At 37.8% G+C, this 18,951-nt stretch overlaps 2 protein-coding genes and 1 long non-coding RNA gene across 3 annotated transcripts in view; 1 reads left to right on the top strand and 2 right to left on the bottom strand.

Moving 5' to 3' along the window:
- The window catches only part of LOC107744078 (leukotriene A-4 hydrolase-like), a 16,419-nt gene extending 15,190 nt beyond the window's left edge, over nt 1-1,229 (bottom strand). Inside the window, exon 1 of the mRNA XM_016557555.1 lies at nt 1,074-1,229. Coding sequence (XP_016413041.1) covers nt 1,074-1,229 — 156 coding nt within the window. The remainder of the gene's footprint in view (nt 1-1,073) is intronic.
- A 2,166-nt stretch (nt 1,230-3,395) lies between these two features.
- Nucleotides 3,396-18,511, top strand: LOC107743764 (ETS domain-containing protein Elk-3-like). Its single transcript, XM_016557169.1, has 4 exons — nt 3,396-3,708; nt 12,977-13,185; nt 13,430-14,200; nt 17,178-18,511. The coding sequence occupies exons 2-4, from the start codon at nt 12,979-12,981 to the stop codon at nt 17,400-17,402; spliced, it is 1,203 nt and encodes a 400-aa protein (XP_016412655.1). The 5' UTR covers nt 3,396-3,708; nt 12,977-12,978; the 3' UTR covers nt 17,403-18,511.
- LOC107743898 (uncharacterized) lies at nt 11,659-17,222 on the bottom strand. The gene is made up of 3 exons (XR_001640436.1): nt 17,147-17,222; nt 13,045-13,116; nt 11,659-12,159 (listed from the first exon to the last, which is right to left on the bottom strand). It is a non-coding gene; the product is annotated as an uncharacterized LOC107743898 (long non-coding RNA).
- Nucleotides 18,512-18,951: the final 440 nt, after the last annotated feature.

The following is an 18,951-nucleotide window of genomic DNA, read 5'->3' as shown; positions in this document are numbered from 1 at the left end:
GCTACATTAAAGTGATTATTACGTTTTGAATATGGATATTTTTCTTACAAAAACGCATCGATTCGCTACAGGAGGCCTTTGTTCACCCCCCGGAGCCGTGTGAGGCACTTTTTTATGGATGGGTGCTTTTTATTTCACTTCTTTTGGACTGAACCACTGCGACACCTGCTGAGTGCCATTAAACAGCTTGAAAGATCAAAGACAATTTGTAATATAACTCCGACTGGATTCGTCTGAAAGAAGAAAGTCGTATACACCTAGGATGCCTTGAGGGCGAGTAATTTATGGCCTAATTTTCATTTTTGGGTGAACTAACCCTTTAATTAGACGTGACTTACACATCAGATCGTTCATGTCACATCTTGTCAAAACTATTCATGGAATTCAGTTTTTGGCATATTTGTTTCCACTGCACACTTCTGAAATGCCAAATCCATTGCAGTTATGCAAGTTTAGATTTATCTGAAGTCTTCTGACAAGCTCAGGTAAAAAAAAAAATCTATCAGTGTGATCTGGCAGCTCCTGAAATCAAAGTTCAGGTCAAGTGCAGTAAAACAAGAACACAGTACGTGACTAATAAACCTCATTAATGATGAGATGCATTTGACTTAATCTCCAATATGACAAGAAAAGCATACGCACATGCACTTGCAGAAAGATGATGGTTGAATACATGTATCAAATTAATAAACAACACTTTGAATGCACTGACAAGTCATCATCAGGTTACGTTGCGGATATAATTACTGTATCAAGTTCAAGTAAATATGTAACCCAGTCCTGCTGAAACTACTGTTACTGTATCAAGATTTCAAGAGCATAATTTACACGTATCGCTAAATAACTAGTATCTATATTTAAATTAATAGTATTAGCTACTAATTTAGTAGCGATCCTTTCGAGAAACAATCCATTAGATACTAGCACTTAATTAAAATGAATTAAAGCAATAATTGCAAAGTGAAAGCATACAGCACATTGCATCTTACTCACACATAGATGTGTATGTGAGGTGAAGTGATTAAGTCAAGCAAACACAATGACAGCTTTGATGGATCAAATGAAAACTGTACCAGAGAAGATAATTTATCCTCCAGAACTTCCACAGTCAGGGCGACTTTCCCTTTGAGCACGCGCCTGTCAAATTCAACATGGTAAATGAGATTTAAGTGCTTGGTAGCGCACTTGGAGACAGAGGAGAAAGAGCTGGGGTCCAACACAGGAGTCATGGTTGAGACAGAGAACACTCGACTGCTCGCGCTGCGAATGCATTTTAACCCACACGCAGTCACGTGACGCCGGCCGGGAGAACAGCATCGTGGGAGTTGTAGTTTTTCTTTCTTCTCTGTGAGAACGATAAATTACTGTCCTCTAATGGCTGAGGGTGTTCGTACAACCTAAAAAAAAAATAACCCACACGCAGTCACGTGACGCCGGCCGGGAGAACAGCATCATGGGAGTTGTAGTTTTTCTTTCTTCTCTGTGAGAACGATTAATTACTGTCCTCTAATGGCTGAGGGTGTTCGTTACAACCCAAAAAAAAAAAAAAAAAAACCTTCATACCCGTTTTCACCATACAAGTATGGTGGATACATTTTTAACCGTAAAATAAGACCTGGAAATACATACAATTTAGCTAAGAAAAAAATAAAGAATTAAACCATTAAGATTTTTGCATTGTGACATTGTAGCATTGTTGTTATGCACATACTCTCATGATTGTAATGTAATAAAATAATGTTAAAATTAAATCATATAATATTTAAACTTCAACGCATTTATGCAAAATGGTGTTTTTTCTGGCTTTATGTTCATGCTGATTTATTTACTTATTTTTTTATTTTTTTTTAAAGAAAAGAAAAACATTTTCAACAAAAAGGTATTACATTAATTATATTAATGTCACAATGAAAAAAGATTCATAGGCGTTGTAATGTCTTCTTCCTCCACTAGATGACAGAGAATGAACAGACATGTTAAATACAGGGTCATTGCTGTTTCACCATACAAGTATGGTGGATACATTTTTAACCGTAAAATAAGACCTGGAAATACATACAATTTAGCTAAGAAAAAAATAAAGAATTAAACCATTAAGATTTTTGCATTGTGACATTGTAGCATTGTTGTTATGCACATACTCTCATGATTGTAATGTAATAAAATAATGTTAAAATTAAATCATATAATATTTAAACTTCAACGCATTTATGCAAAATGGTGTTTTTTCTGGCTTTATGTTCATGCTGATTTATTTACTTATTTTTTTATTTTTTTTTAAAGAAAAGAAAAACATTTTCAACAAAAAGGTATTACATTCATTATATTAATGTCACAATGAAAAAAACTAAAATCTTACAACAGGTTTAACCTTTATAATGAAAAATATGATTTCCATATCATAATATCATTTATAAAATTATATTTTATTATTATTATTATTATTTCAACATAACGTTTAAAGATTCATAGGCGTTGTAATGTCTTCTTCCTCCACTAGATGACAGAGAATGAACAGACATGTTAAATACAGGGTCATTGCTGAGATCATAATTGTTTTCATATGCCCCTTAAAACATCAGTGTGTGAACATCTCAGGTGGACAGACTCAGGCCTATTCATTAATATCAGCCATTCAGTTATTACATATACAACATAAGTTAAATCAAAAGCACAACAGATTCGTGCTAAAGGGAGAATTTAAAGAAGAGGATAAGAAGAGGATGTGTGTGTGTGTGTGTGTGTGTGAAGTTTGTTTTGCGATTCGGCCCGAATCAGTTTTATAAAGTGTTTTTGAAAAATCACTTACTATGCCTTTAAAACATCAGTGTGTGAACATCTCAGGTGGACAGACTCAGGCCTATTCATTAATATCAGCCATTCAGTGGATATCCCTCCAGGAAATCGGAAGATGGTTCCACCCCCTGTGGAGCCCCATGGCACTCATTTACTAAAACAGAGATTTATTTGTTGTACAGAGATATATAGATATACTTTTTGTTTTAAATTTGAGAGGCATTTGATGTTAATATATTTGCACTGCTGTTACTTGTATTGCATATCATGTTGCATTGCAAATGTCAGCCTTTTGACATGCCAGTAAAGCATATTTGACGAGTATTGATTGGTTAGTTGATTAATTTAATACAAAATATATGCAAAAAAGTGCAAAACAACCTAAAAGCTACATGCCACAATGCATTACAACACATTATTTGTCTAACAGATTGTTTAAAATTTCAACAATGACCTATTTATTCCCCAAACACACACACACACATACGAAACGTGTGTAGAGGAAGGGACACGGGCTCCTCCCGGCGGGTCCCGGGCAGGAAGAGGGTGACGTCAGTGTGCTCCGCTCGCAGCAGATTACAGTTACAGGTTACAGTATACAGCGTGTGCGCGCGTGTGTGCTAGTGTTCTTGAATGTCGGATGGTGGCTGGAGAAGGAAAAGCTTGTTTACACAGACGGGCCGAGCGTCTGGGGAATAGCGCACGGCGAGAGGAAGTGAGCCGGCTCGCTGTCTGCACCAACTTCCTGCTCAGAGAGAGAGAGAGAAAGAGAGAGCGAAAACAGTCGGGATCCCATTACAGTCCGACTGAGAGCTGCCGAGACGGCCGACAGCATGGAAAAACAGCGCATTATACGGAATTCTTTTTAATAACGTGAAAAAGGACCCCAAAAAGCCTGACCATTACGCACAGGTATGTGAATAATCCATCCATACTATCTGAACGCTTTATACATGTTTTTAAATGTGTAATTACTTCATAATAACATTAAAAGGAAGAAAGCTTCCAAAGTACACGACCGAAACTTGATATCCCCCAAAAAGAATGAACCTATCCAAACGAAGGAGCTGTTTGAAATGTTCAGAAGTGATGTTTGAGATTTAAATGTATACAACTATAAAGTAATTAATGTATAAAAACGAATAGATCTCTTTTAGCAATAACAGACACGCAAGAGACTTCAAATGTCCACAGTTCCCGTTACTTACGCGCAGTTTAGGCACCTTTTACGTACGGCTGAGGAAAGTTTGAGCTCACGATTTCGTGATGTATATTTCAAAGATTTTGTTGGTTGTACATTTGAAAGCAGGGCTGCTAGAAAAGGCTGGAATTTGGCTCCTGGCGCTTTAAACGCACTAAGTAGAGTTTCTGGTTTGTCTGGAAACATCAGCAGACTAATTGCCATGCGCTTCCGGATTGAAACTGGCAGCAGACAGCATCTTGAAAATGAGTCATTGTGGCAAACAAAGAAACTTCAGTTCAGCCCTAGAGCTGATGTTACCCCTGCATCTGGATATGCTGGGGATTATTTATCATGATTGGAAAATATCAATGTTTCTGAGCCCAAAATATATTTGGAGAGTTACTGTAAATCACACATTTAGGGACTTCAGATGATGCTAGAGTCACCTCAGATCTAACCCAAGATGTCCCTAAATTCACCACAGGTGTCCTAGCATAGTAACCAGGTGCAGTTTGTCAAGTTCATGTTCAACTATGACAACCAGAAAGCATCCACATACTGTTGGTCTTCAATTTAAACTATTGTATTATCATTTGAAATGAGATGTTTTGCTTTGAAAGTGTGCTTGTGCCGTCTTTCTTTAAATCTAATGCCACTTTGGATGCCGTTTCCTTCTGTTTTGGAGTCACGTTCCTCCTATCTACTTCCTGTATGGTTAGATGGGTTGGATAGATTTGCAATTATGCAGGTTTTGGCGTATTACATAGACATTATTTCAAGCAAAAGGCATTTTTAAAAAATGGTAAAACAAATATTCAATCAAAGGTGATTAGTAGGATTATTATATTGCTATTTCAGTATTTTTATCCTTTATTGACTGTATTTTCCATGAAATGGTTTAAAAGAGGAACCATCATTTTGATCAAACAGCCAATTAGATCCAACAGTTTAATGCAAGAAGTAAAATCCAGTCAAATCTAGTTTAATGTATTCAAGGAATGCTTTCCAAACCCCTTTTGACTATAATTTCAGCATTTTTTACCATAATATTTCTGTACTTGCCCTGAAATTTTTTAAAAGAGGAACCGTCATTTCGATCAAACAGCCAATTAGATTAAAAAAAGTTTATTGCAAGCAGTCCAAAATCTAGTTTAAAGTATAAGGAATATTTTCTAAACTCTTTTTGATAGTTTGCTATTAAAAGCAATGACATTCTCAAGTGTCCACACTCTTTCTGAAGCCACTATATGGACACAGACAAGCAGCCAGACGTTCTCAGATCTGTCTGTGTAGTTTCAAGAGCTGCAGCTCTCTCTGGAGAAATGTGGTCGTGGAGAGAAGTCCTTCACGGCTCTCTTTTCTCCCTCTCTTCAGCAGGAGCTCCCTCAATTTTCCACTGCAGTCTGTGTGCACAGGAAGAGCACACATTTAGTCATGGCGAAGTAATGTCTGCGCACAGCAACTAATCTCATTACGAGTTTCCGCTGGCGCTACAGTGGAGGGGTTTGTGAGCGCGACGGCAAGTTTGGTGTTTAAAAGCTGTCTAGGGGCCATTCAAAACACTGGGCTTGGGGTTTTGGGTCCAAACTGTCCCTGCGTGTCTGTTGTGTGAGTCTTGAAGGGTGTGAGTGTGTCACTTTATGCTGGAGAGAGCCTGGAGTGCATCTTCTCACCTGAAAGATCTTCCTCTTTCCCCTTTTACACACACAATACCGGCAATGTGTGAAACTTTAAAAAACAGCCTTATCAGACAGTATATGTTGCCTGTTAAGCCACTGACAGACTGAGCTGTTGTCTGTTTCTGTGTCTACAGGCATGTTCCTCCTGTCTACTTCCTGTATGGTTAAATGGGTTGGATAGATTTCATGGTGTGCGGGTTTTCTTGGTGTTTTCCATTGGCATTTTTTGAAAACAAGTTCCAATACAGTTTCAAGTGTTCCGAAACTTCAGTGCTGTAAAAAGTAAATGATCTGTGGTGTTAGAAAAAGAAGATTGCTCGATGCATTTCTAACCTATGGTGATCAGAGAAAAAAAAAATGTTGACCGTATAAAATTAAGTAAAATCTACTTTGCAAAATAATATTAAAATTCAAATATATCAGCAACTTGCTATTGTAGTTGTATTTAAAATAATAAAACTAAATAACATTCAACGAAATGTTGAAATGGTACACGAAACACAATTATGGTGGATAATTTTTGAGCAGTAGAAAATTAACTCAAAATGCAAAGCAAGTTACTGAACTTGAATACAACAGCAAAATTAACAAACGTGCAAATAAAACAGGCAAACAATGCAAAAACATGACCTTAAAGGGTTAGTTCACCCAAAAATGAAAATTCTGTCATTAATTACTCACCCTCGTGTTGTTCCAAACCCGTAAGACCTTCGTTCATCTTTGGAACACAATTTAAGATATTCTTGATTAAATCTGAGGGCTCTCTGACCCTCCCATAGACAGCAAGGTAACTACCACGTTCAAGGTCCAGAAAAGTACCAAGATGATCGACAAAGTAGTCCGTGTGACATCAGTGGTTCAACTGTAACGAAGCTACGAGAATACTTTTTTGCGCATGACGTCATTACGCCGGATCTGGGTCAGCGCTGCCACACGCTAGCATCATGGTACTGTCGTGAACGCGCGTCCAAAGTGACGCAGTAGAGACGAAAATGTGGAATAAAGTCGTTATTTTTGTTTGGGGTGAACTAACTAATGAATATGAGACACCTTTATAAATAAATCAAGGAAATAAGTATTTGAGTAGATTTTAAAGTTCAGATAATTTATTAGAGAAAATAGTAAATCTTTTCTGCTGTTTTTACTTCACAACACAATATTTTTTGTGTGTGTATTTTCTACAACAATGTCAGAAATCGAGAGTTTTTCTGTGGCAAATAAGCATTTAAAGTGGTAAAACAGTGTGTTTTCTTACTGATGCTTAGGCTTAGATGGTATCTGTGGCATCTGTATCTATTTGGGGAAAAAACATGGTTAAACAGACCCAAAAAGTACTATTCTTACTGTTTAAATATTTAATAATCAAACATGATTGATTGACAAGCGGATGTTGAGAGACAGAATCCCTGTGGACCTACTGATGCCTCATCAACTAACTGTAAAAACTATGGATGATCCATTTATTTCATCCCAAATTTCATGCAGTGTGTTAAACCATCTTTAAACCCAATGACCATGAAGCTGATGCATGCCAGACAACAGCAGAACCACAGAGCCAATGCAGCGCTATGTTCAAGTGTGTCTTTTTGTTTAGTCTATTATTTATTTGTGTGTCTTAGAAAATCCTGGCTAAGGATTCAGACTTGGCTTCTGCACTGTTATGTCATTGCTCATATAGAAAGATAAAAAAAGTGACTTTGCATGTGCAGATTGTTTTCCATTTTCCTCTCTTGCGATAATCCAACAATGACTTTTACAGCCACGTTCCGTGCAGAAACCTCTCCAAATGGCCAAGAGCTTTTGAAATCATCTCCCTCTGTTTATTCCTTTTGATCAGGGCAGTAAATCTAGGAATCAATGAGTGCGTTGATCATGGTGTCACATACAACATGTCTGTCTTTAGACGTCCATATGGGCGAGAGGTTTGTGCCGGCATGAAAAGAGAAGAGGAAACCGCCCATTTGTGCCGTGTGGTCCTCGCGTTCCCGTGTTTGCTTTCCGCAGCAGGAATTCCTACCTTTCAGTTCGGGATCGGCATTCCCAGGAAGACGCCTTTCAAAGGAGAATTGGAGGAAGTCCTGATATAGACAGTTTTACGGTCGTTTAACGCAGATGCTCCGCTCAGAGGATGCTGGAGCAGGAAATGGTTTTATTTCGCTTCTTTGGGGGTTTGGGAAAAATAACTGGGTATGTGGTGTACAGTGAGCTTTCACGTTCTGCCCAAGAGTTAAGTTTGAGATCTAACTGTAAATTGCTATTTGAGTATGTATAATGATGTGACAAATATGCAAACAATCAAAAAAACAGGAAGGGGGCAAAAACCTTTTCACGGCACTGTATCTGTAGCCTGTATTGGCAGCATTTTCCAAGCACTTCCTCCTTTGTCACCACAGGTTTGGCCGAATCTTGCTGTTTGTGTCTCTTTACACTCCCTCTGGCTGATATTCCAACCAAAACATCTGAAAAGACAAAAATAAAAGTCTTGCACACCAAATTATAAAGCAGAATGTCAATACAAAATCAAAACCAAATTTACTTTCTTGATACATGTTCTAGGTTTTCAGGAATTATCCACTGATTGTTATTCCAATGTGAAAAAATAAGCATAATCTTTCATCAAAATATAATAAAACTTTACTTATTTTCTTAAAATATTTACTATATATATATATATCATATATTTATATCATTTATATTTATATTCCTACTGATTCCCAATGACATTATTTGGAAAGACATCACATTACAGAAGCACAATGGGTCGCGAACGCCATTTCATTTTGACTTCAAGTGTTTTAGGTTTGATTTTAGCCTGTCCTGTTGGACTTTGGGGTCGTTTGCTTCTTTAGGCTCATTATTCGATCAATCCCTCGATGACTTCCAGAGCCGGCAGTTTGATGAGCGATAACCAGGGTGAAAGTTTAAGCTTGTGTGTCTTTGTCAAAATTATGACAAAGACTTTCCCAAAATAAGGCAGTCTGCAACCAGAAAGAATTAGAGTACATATTTTGTGTCATGAATATCGAAACTTGTTATTGCCACAGGATTAAAAAAAATTATAATAAAAAATTTTTTTTCCAACCCCTTTTTTTTTTTTTTTTTACAATTCAGTTGATTTCTGATGGATAAAATGAAGCGTTTTAATGTGCAAATGTCACATTACTACATTAAAATGTAATACATTTTAATTTAAATTTTTTTTAATAATATTTCCAAACGTTTTTAACAATCCAGTTGCTGAAAGCTTTTTATTAAAAAACATCACACTCTACATTAAAATGTAATAAAACTTTATTTTGTTATGGTTTTTTTAATATTTACAAATTTTCAACCATTTTTCAAGTGTTTTATTTGACTTCAAGTGTTTTAGGTTTGATTTTAGCCTGTCCTGTTGGACTTTGGGGTCGTTTGCTTCTTTAGGCTCATTATTCGATCAATCCCTCGATGACTTCCAGAGCCGGCAGTTTGATGAGCGAAAACCAGGGTGAAAGTTTAAGCTTGTGTGTCTTTGTCAAAATTATGACAAAGACTTTCCCAAAATAAGGCAGTCTGCAACCAGGGAGTTCCTCTCAGCCAATAAAACATGCTCCGTGTCAGAGCTATCCACACTAGTGAGTCAGCCAGCCTCGTTTCTCCATCTACCACTCTCCGTCTCGTTCATTCCCTCCATCCGTCTCGGGAGAGCGCTGGCTCAGGCAGCAGTAAACACCAGCCAGCCCGCCCTGTTTGACTGACTTACAGTTACCAAAGGGCATGATGTAACGCTAGTTAAAACTGAGGAGTGTGTTCAAACACACACACACATTTGACAGCTTTGAATTTGAGTCAAACTGGTTTCCTCATGTCTATTGAACACCTCTCAGACCTCAACCTGAGGTCCATTGCGTTCCTCCACCCAGACCTTCCTGCTGTCCTGCATCCCAACACTCAACACCATCTCCTCAACTTCAGTCAGTTTTGTACACTCGATATCCACTGGAAATAAGCTGAAACTCTGTGCTACAATATATTAAGTATATGCATGTGTCTTAAAGGGATAGTTTACTTAAAAATGAAGTCTGTGGTCATTCACCATCATGACGCTCCAAAGCCGCTTGATTTACTCTATTCTGTGAAACACAAAAGGAGAAATTTTGAACAATGTTCACGCTGCTCTTTTTCATAGTGAAAACATGTACATATTAAAATGGGTGCTTTTATGTGATCTTAGAAGACCTGATCATATTGGATTACTTTTATGATAATTTTATATTGCTTTGTTTATTTATGTATTTATTTATTTAAGCAACTGGTCAATTTTTTGTTATTTATTTTTTTATGTTAGTTTGTTACCATGTTATCATCTAAGGCGATTTTCATGACAAGAACATGGTAATTTTTAAAAAGATATAAATAATTAAGTTATTAAACATTTAAATTTTTTTTTTTAATTAAAGATTTAATTTTTTTATAAGATTTTTAAAAATGTTTTGCTTAAATTTTAAGATTTTTTCTTAAACACCACACTTGAGACAACATTATAAGTATTTAATAGTAAGTGTACTGAAACTACTTATTTCTAATTTTATATGTAAAATTATATTTATTTATTTAGCTTATTTCAGTTATTTTTCCCTTGTTGGACACTCCTTAAATAATTGTAAATTGCATTTTATTTTCAACTTTTATTTCAACTTGTAACAGGTTAACTTGCCTGTTGTTTGAATACATAAAATTGCCATAAAAAAGCTCAATAAAACATGTTGCATTCCCTGGTCAAAGTGTACAGGTTTTGTAATGGATATATCGTTTTTTTATATCTCCTAAATATTCCAGGGATGTAGAGGAAGAGGTTATGAGAGTACACTAAGGGTAAGCGTGTGGCTAAAGGCCATGACGACAGCGGTCACAGGAATGGCCCAAGCAAGATTTAAACTTCCTGTACTGTTGGGCTTTTAACATTGAATCACTGCGCCTTCATTTTGGAGTGAATCCCAGACCACATGCATGAAGGAACTCAGTCTTGTTAACTATAAAATCCTTATCTTACACCCAATGGATCCATATTGACTGTGACTTTGTTGTCTAAGTGTGCTGAAAAAAAAAAACTCATTTTTTTTTAACTATCAATGATCCGAGATGTCTTGTGCAGGACAATTTAACATCATGCAAATCATGTTGTCCAAATATCTTAAAATGAAAGGCTCTGCTTATGTCTAAGGTTTCTTGAAGGAATGTGAGCTGATATCAATGTGCACATCCTGTTTTGTGAGATTGCAGCTTCCTGTCTGTGTCCAACCACAGCGCCAGAATATAAAGAGCACTTTTAGCCATTTTCTGCTATGAAACCCATTCACAAAAACTGTACTTATCTTCAACATGGGCGGCCATTGTGTACAAAGATTAAGTGTGTCTGTGCATGTTGGACTAATTTTGCCAGTATTAAAGTCTGATGATGTTCAAGGATTAAGCAGCAGATAATATAAAGGGAAGTCTTGTTTGACTTGACATGTTTTTAATTACTTTTTTTATTTTTGGATCAGCTGGTATTTTGATAAAACAGAACTCAGATATACACTAGAGTTCAAAACTTTGGTGTTTTTTTTTTTATGTTTTGAAAGTCTCTTATGCTCACCACAGCTGCATTTGATCAAAAATACAGTAAAAACAGCAATATTGTGAAATATTATTACAATTTAAGATAACCATTTCCTGTTTTAATATATTTTAAAATGTAATTTATTCCTGTGATGCAAAGCTGAATTTTCAGCAGCCATTACTCCTGTTTTCAGTGTCTCAAAATCCTTCAGAAATCATTTTAAAATGCTGATTTGTTGCTCAAGAAACAATTCTTATTATTATCAGTGTTGAAAACAGTTGTGCTGCTTATTTCGTGGAACCCATTCTTTGATGAACAGAAATTTCAAAAGAACAGCATTTAATGGATCCTTGCTGAATAAAAGCATTAATTTCTTACAAAAAAAAATGTTACTGACCCCAAACATTTGAATGGTAGTGTAAATGACAGAACTGAATTTTCATTTTTGGGTGACCTATACCTTTAAGAATTCCCCCCTTAACCCACTTATCTCTGGTCACTCTAATCTATGTTCCTAAACAGGGTCTTGCGGATAAACTCCATGTTTACCCTGTTAGTAATCGCTGTTCACCAGTGGGTGTATTTGCCCACCTTTGAGCGGACACCTCCGTCCCAGAGAGGACAGCGGCACGGTCGATGTTGGAACATGTTGCTTATTTGCGATTCATTCCCGTGTCAGTCTTTCTGGCTTATAGCTCTTCGTTGTTTATGAGCCTGTGCGTTAATGTACAACAGAACAGGAAATGCTTGCAGAGTTTGTGGGAGGGCACATAGGAATGACGTTTTTTGTGAGTGCAGAGGGAAAAGGGGAAATTAAAGAGAGAGGATGAATTCAGGAGCACGAACGCAGAATTCTTTAATGTGGTCGTGTTTGTACGACTGTTGCTCTGGCCTCTCCCTCTTCACCACTCCCTGTTCGAAACCTGCATGGATATGGTTAAAGGAAGGTTTTTACAAATGCAGTCACACTGGGAAGGATGTCTGACTATCTGATCAATTGAAACAAGGTGCCGGTCCGAGCTTATCCACAGACACATACCATAGCACCCTCCTTCAGATCCTTAAACCTTGTTAGGGTCATTAAATGTGTCCTCAAGCCTCCTTTTCTTGCCCAATAAACAACGCACAGAGAGTGTAAATTTGGCTAATTTAAATTAGATTGAAACTCTTATGAAATTACGCCACACTCTCACCTCAGTTACAACGATACACACTTTTTAAATCCGTACAAGAAACAACAGCTTTGTTACAAAACAGCAACAAATGTTCTTTATTGGCACTGATGGTTCCATAAATAACCTTTTACATCTATGGAAACTTTCCTTAAAAGATCTTAAAAGAACCATTTTTTTTTTCTTAGTGTGAAGAACATTTAACAATCAAAAGAAGCTTGCGCATTAAAAAGGTTCTATGGATGTTAAAGGTTCTTCCTGGAACCATTGATGCCAATAAAGAACCTTTATTAGACTTTATTATCAAACTTACAATTTGAATCGGTGTAATGACTCTACACTCCATTTTTGGCTCCAAATGAACCTTTCAATGAACAGTTCTTAAAAGAACCATTTAAAGGGGTCCTATTATGCTCTCTTTCATGCTCAAACAGCAACATTACAGACCAACTAAAGTTGAAAAAGTGAAAAAGCATAATAGGACCCCTTTAACTAGGTTCTGGAAAAAAATATCAGCCTGATTATGATTATTAAATTGTAAATATACTGTTGATGTTTTCTCTGACAGATATGGAGAGTGCTATCACGCTGTGGCAGTTTCTGCTACAGCTACTGCTGGACCAGAGCCATAAGCACCTGATTTGCTGGACGTCCAACGACGGCGAGTTCAAGCTGCTCAAATCGGAAGAAGTCGCCAAACTCTGGGGCCTACGCAAGAATAAGACCAACATGAACTACGACAAACTTAGCCGAGCACTACGCTACTACTATGACAAGGTTACACAAGCTCATATTTAATAATCATTCTCATCAGAAAACGCAACAATTTTTGTACGGAAACATATGATTTTTTTTGTTTAAATAAAATGTAAGCGTGAAGGTCCACCCCTAAACCTAATCGTCAGTGGGGCTTAAGCAGATCGTACTAAACCGTACACCTGAGATTGTACAAATTCGTCAAATTGTCAAGTAGTTCCAAATTGCCATTAGAGGTATAGTAATCATCCTCTTTCTTTTGCAGAACATCATAAAGAAAGTGATTGGCCAGAAGTTTGTATATAAGTTTGTCTCGTTCCCTGATATTCTGAAGATGGATCCCCAAGCGGTGGAGCTCGGTCGGGATGGGGGTCACGTTGCAGGGGGCGTCATGTTGCAGGAGGTGGAGTCAGATTGCGGCGAGGGGGAGGAGTCTCCGAAGCTGTCGCTGTCATCGCTGAGAAGCCCCGCCTGCAGGAATGAGTATCTCCACTCTGGTCTGTACTCGTCATTCACAGTCAGTTCCCTCCAAAGCCCGCCTCCGCTGCTGCGTCCAATCAAAGTCGAGAAGCAGCGATGGGGTGAACGAGGGGAGGAGGGACAAACGGTGATTCGCTTTGTCACTAATCGATCAGAAAAGGTCGTTCCCCTGGCTTCCTCGCCGCCACCTGCATCCACGGAGGTTTTCTTTGCTTCAGAAACCTCCCCCTGCTCGTCCCGTAGCCCCTCCCCTTCTCATAGCCTTGTCTACATGCTGCGGCAAGAGCGGAGCCCGGGGGCTCGCATAGACGAATCAGAGCAGAGCGCTCAGCCTCTAAATTTATCATCCGGCCACAGGGAGCGAGCCCAGAATCGGGCCACGCCCCCCGAGAGGAGGACCGGTAGCAACGGACTGCCTCCCAAAGCTCGGAAACCCAAAGGGCTGGAAATCTCCGCCCCTTCCATACTGCTTTCAGGAAGTGACTTGGGCTCCATCGCCCTCAACAGCCCAGCACTGCCCTCAGGGTCACTTACACCAGCCTTTTTCACTGCACAGGTACCAAACTATGTCATATGTACATTTATTTTTATGTCACATATACACGTTCCAAAACCTAATGAGCTGCCTATCTAGACAGCATTTTAAGGCATCAAAGCAAAGGATTTTTCTAAAATATAGGAACAAAACATAGTGCCTTCTTTTGGCTAATAGCAAATAACTCCAGAATGCATAGCGACAAGCTCAGTCAAAGAGAAAGAAATGTCAAATACATTTCATTCAATACCAAAAATGACTGATAATGAAAAAAAATTACTATTTTACATAACATTTGTGAGATATGTAATCTTATACTATTAGAATACAGTGTAGTTAGCTTAACAACATGCTAATGAAAAGCTGTATTGAATTGATAAAGTTAAGCTAAGCATAGGCACAAGCTAAAATAAATTTTAAAAACGCCAACATTTAACTTAATATCAAACATTATTGCTCAAATGCAACTAAAAATGACACTAGACAATGGTTTAATGCTGTGTTCATTAGGATATTGTGTCTAATGAGTTAGCTTGGCAACATTCTATTAGATTCAATTGTGAGAAGTCAATCTAAGCAGTAGATAGCAAGGCAGCTGTGTTTTTAGCAAATAGGTAATATTGGCCTGATTTTGTTAGTAATTACAAGGCAAATTTGATCTTCTTGTACATTAGAAGTGTACTTATATTTACCAGAAGTATCAACAGTTTTGTCTAAGTAAAAAATTACTTGATCCCAATATGCAACGTACAATGCTATGTATTTTTATGCTTGGTAGACTATCATGTTGGTAGCTTAGTAAGATGCTAATTTTGCCCTATTTAGTTGCTGCCTTTGTAGAGCTTTTGGATCAGGTTTCATTCAGCTGTAGGCTGCTCTCTAGGTTTTGGAACTGAGCTATAAATGAACTCAAAAAACATCCTCTCCAGCACTGTTTATAGGCCTTCAACAGGTAACAAATAGACAGGACACACACCTATACTGGTAATACAGCTATTCTATGAGACGTTTCGGTCTTTACTGGGTGTGTAGGGAGAAATGCGTGACAGGCAGACGGGTTTTAAAAAAGAGGTAGAGTGAAACGGGAGGAGGGAAAAGACAGACAGAATGGCATAAGCAAGAGAAGAGAGACCTGTAAATAAAGCCATATGTCCGTAATCTCGCACACTACAGCAAAGTGACACAGGACAGAGAAAAACAGAGCGAGAACGAGAAATTGATTTCACATGCTGCCCTATAGCCACAACCTGGTGATCCAAAGTCCATGACCCATGGGAAGCTACATGCTTGTGTAGATTTCTCTCCCGCTTTCTCTCTTAAAGGGATAGATCACCCAAAAATTAAATTTAACATTGTTTACTTACACTCATGTCGTTCCAAAGATGTACGACTTAGTTTTGACGCAAATGCAAGTGTATACTATGAATACTCTGTTTGATAGGTTGCATGAGCACAGATGTTTCATCCTTGTCCAGTATCTGCACTGTTTCTCTCCGAACATTTTACACATTTAAACTAGTGTTGCCGATATCTGTTAACCCCTTCAAATGCATTCGTCATCGCAGGTGTCTATTGTTGTTGCCATCGCCAGTACTTAGTTAATGTTGTTGTTACATTTGCTTCTTTTTTGACTGTAAACAACGGGTTGGGAAGTGTTGCCACCTTGTGGACAAATTAATTACTGCAAAAAAATACAAGGCGCATATGCGTGGATGTATCGAGCCTAGCATACACGTAAAAACCGAAGTATACTTTAGTAAAGGACAAGTTAAGCTGTTCAAGTTCTCAAGGGGACGCTTTTCTTTTTTTCTTAAATATCAGCCTGTTCCTACAGACCAGTGTTTCTCAACCCTGGTCCTGGGCACCCCCCAGCACTGCACATTTTGTGTGTCTCCCTAATCAAACACACCTGATTCAACTCATTAAAAAAAACTCCAGGACCTGAAATGGGTGTCAGATAAGAGAGACATACAAAATGTGCAGTGTTGGGGGGCGCTCAGGACCAGGGTTGAGAAACACTGCTATAGACCTTAGTCAGGGTAGCGCAATAATTAATACTTGACAGAAATTAAACCGAGGCTGAGGGATAGAAGTACAGCGTGTTCAATGGATTGTACTGTTATTTAACAACATAACGATTGTCCAGTTGATGAAACGTCTTTTTGAAAAAAACTTTCAGTAGACAAAAACTCAATAAAACTCAAAGTTGGCGAGAATTACGAAATCCATATAAAGACTGTAATTCTATCCATCACAGCCTCTTTAAATTCAATATGGCGTCTAACCTGACTAAGTTCCATTGTACGACGTCAGAAAGCTTGAAATATAGTGCACAAGCCGTATGGACTAATTTTATGGTGCCTTTTGGAGTTCAACAGTGCCTAGTCACCACTGAAAATTTGAAATTGGGACAATTGTAAACAAAAGAAAGTTAAACAGATTTTTAATGACATTAGGTTGAGCACATGTCTGAAGTTTAATTGGGGCTGAACTGTTGCTTTAAATATACAGAAACATCTGCAACAGACAGTTATTTCATAATGCCAGATTGAGCAAAATGCTCCATCTGCTTGGATAGATAAAACAAGCGGCAACTATGTCCAGGACAGTTGCCCTATGGCTTACAGGCATTGCATTTGTGCTATAAATCCTTAATGCTTCAAAATTTGTACTGTTCAGGTGAAAAAATCTGGGAATTTTTTTTAAAGGGGTTCTCAGACTATTTGTGCATGACAGGCTTCACATGCTATTGCCTGCTAACCGACGGAAAGACGTGTCTGGACATGCGGAGACTCGCATTCGCCTTTCCAAAGTTTCAAGAAGACATTGGGATTTCATGATCTATGACTTCAGTGACTAATACAAATAATACCTATGTTCTTCAGTGACTAATACAAATAATACCTATGTTCTTCAGTGACTAATACAAATAAAATCTCATGTTCCTGTTCCCCCCTTTCACGATACCTCCTCTACTCCTCTCTCGCTGTCTCTCCAGACTCCTTCTGGTTTGCTGTTGACGCCCAGTCCTCTCCTGTCCTCCATTCATTTCTGGAGCAGCCTGAGTCCCGTAGCCCCTCTCAGCCCCGCCAGGCTACAGGGCCACGGGTCACTCTTTCAGGTACGCACAAAACATTCTCAAACCTGTAAAAAGAGGAATCTGAAAATGAGGATGTGTTTTATTTTGTTTAGCACTGACGTGCAAGTGTGCTTTAGAAAGTGATTCGCTTGTCTGTTTTGCGAGCGTGTTTGTTTTTGGTGTCTTGTTTCAGCCTTCATGTGAGCGAGAGGGGAAATCCTGTGGATACTTCCTGTTCTGGCCCGGGGGAGAGTGAGTGTGTAGGGAGATGTGTGTGTGTGAGCGAAAAAGACAGAACGCAAACCGTGTATTTATGCTCATCTTGCATTTTGAGGGGAGGGTCCTGTCTTTACTGTAAACATCGCTAGCAGCAGGAAACCATTAAGGTAACCACGGCGACTGCTTGGCTCTGCCTTTACAGGAATTGTGACAGTTCGTGATGTGCACTTTTACTACCACACACACACACACACACACACAGAGACAGACGTACACTCACTCCCCCACTCTCACTTCCTCCCTGGCGGCCATACTGGGAGTTTTCTGGTTGGTCACATGACTGTCATTCCTGCTGTTATTGGCTGCAGTGGAAAACTTTTGTGGCATGTCTGGCTTTTTTTCTTTCACAGTGCAATTCTTCTTGGGGCCTTTTTGTGTCGATTTTCTATACCTGTAAAATATATACCAGGAAAAAAAAGATGCTTTTGAGTCAATCCGGGAAATGGATTTACTGGTGTATGAGTGTGTGTGTGCATTAGTGTTTGGAAATAAGCTACAGATGTTTCCGCTCTGCATTGGATATGGGAGAAAAACAGCTTCCTGTTCAAAAAGGGAGGGGGTGATAACTGAAAAAGACTCTGTGTCTGTGTGTATAGTCAGCTCTCACATAACAGGAAGTTCCTCTTCTAGCGCTACCGTGATGGACTACGAGCGTGTTTGTTTTGTGAACCACAAAGACAGGTTTTTTTTCCCCTCACTGAGGTGTATTAGGGAGATATTTACAGAAACTTAAGAAATGCCCAGGTTTTTTTTTTTTTTTGAAGCCCAGTTGTAAGTATACTTTATGGTGGTATTTGTTGTACTAAATTTATGGTATTTTTAAAAATAAAAGAATAAGGTAAATAATTCATTATTGTATTATGGGAATAAGATTTTTAGGGGAAAAGGTCCTGAAAATGTAATCAGTGCTAAAATCGGCCCTACAGGCTTAATTTGATTTGCTTCTTTATATTTATCATTATTAGGTTAAAATAAAATAAGCATTATAAATAAACATTTATACATAATTAAAATAACAACAATACTACTACTACTACTACTAATACATATACATATAAGGACACATGTCCATTTAACCTCTAAATAAATAAATTAATTAATTAATACTACTACTAATAATAATAATAATGAAATGCAGGTATATTTAAACTCAAAGTCAAAATTAAAGCAGTAAAAATGTTAAGTATTATTATTATTGTTATAAATAATAATAATAATAATAATAATACATTTTGCACATAAGGAAATGCCCAGGTAGTATTTAACCTCAAAATAATAATAATAATAAATCCCATTAAATAATAACTGGATATTTCTTGATAATATTTAACCATTAAGATGTGAACTATTATTTGGCCTGGTCATTCTACTGTTAGACGATGTTTCCTGATACAATCATTTCAATGTTTTTTTT

The sequence above is a fragment of the Sinocyclocheilus rhinocerous genome, unplaced genomic scaffold (assembly GCF_001515625.1).
Source record: "Sinocyclocheilus rhinocerous isolate Xijiao unplaced genomic scaffold, SAMN03320098_v1.1 scaffold551, whole genome shotgun sequence".
NCBI lineage: Eukaryota > Metazoa > Chordata > Actinopteri > Cypriniformes > Cyprinidae > Sinocyclocheilus > Sinocyclocheilus rhinocerous.
This window is presented reverse-complemented; position numbering and strand designations above follow the sequence as displayed.

What these genes read in the sequence shown, in the direction of transcription:
- LOC107743764 (XM_016557169.1), top strand. Translation starts at nt 12,979, where the DNA reads ATGGAGAGTGCTATCACGCTGTGGCAGTTTCTGCTACAGCTACTGCTG. An exon ending in TACGCTACTACTATGACAAG is followed by an intron (nt 13,186 to 13,429) that starts GTTACACAAGCT and finishes TTTCTTTTGCAG; the next exon opens with AACATCATAAAGAAAGTGAT. An exon ending in CAGCCTTTTTCACTGCACAG is followed by an intron (nt 14,201 to 17,177) that starts GTACCAAACTAT and finishes CTGTCTCTCCAG; the next exon opens with ACTCCTTCTGGTTTGCTGTT.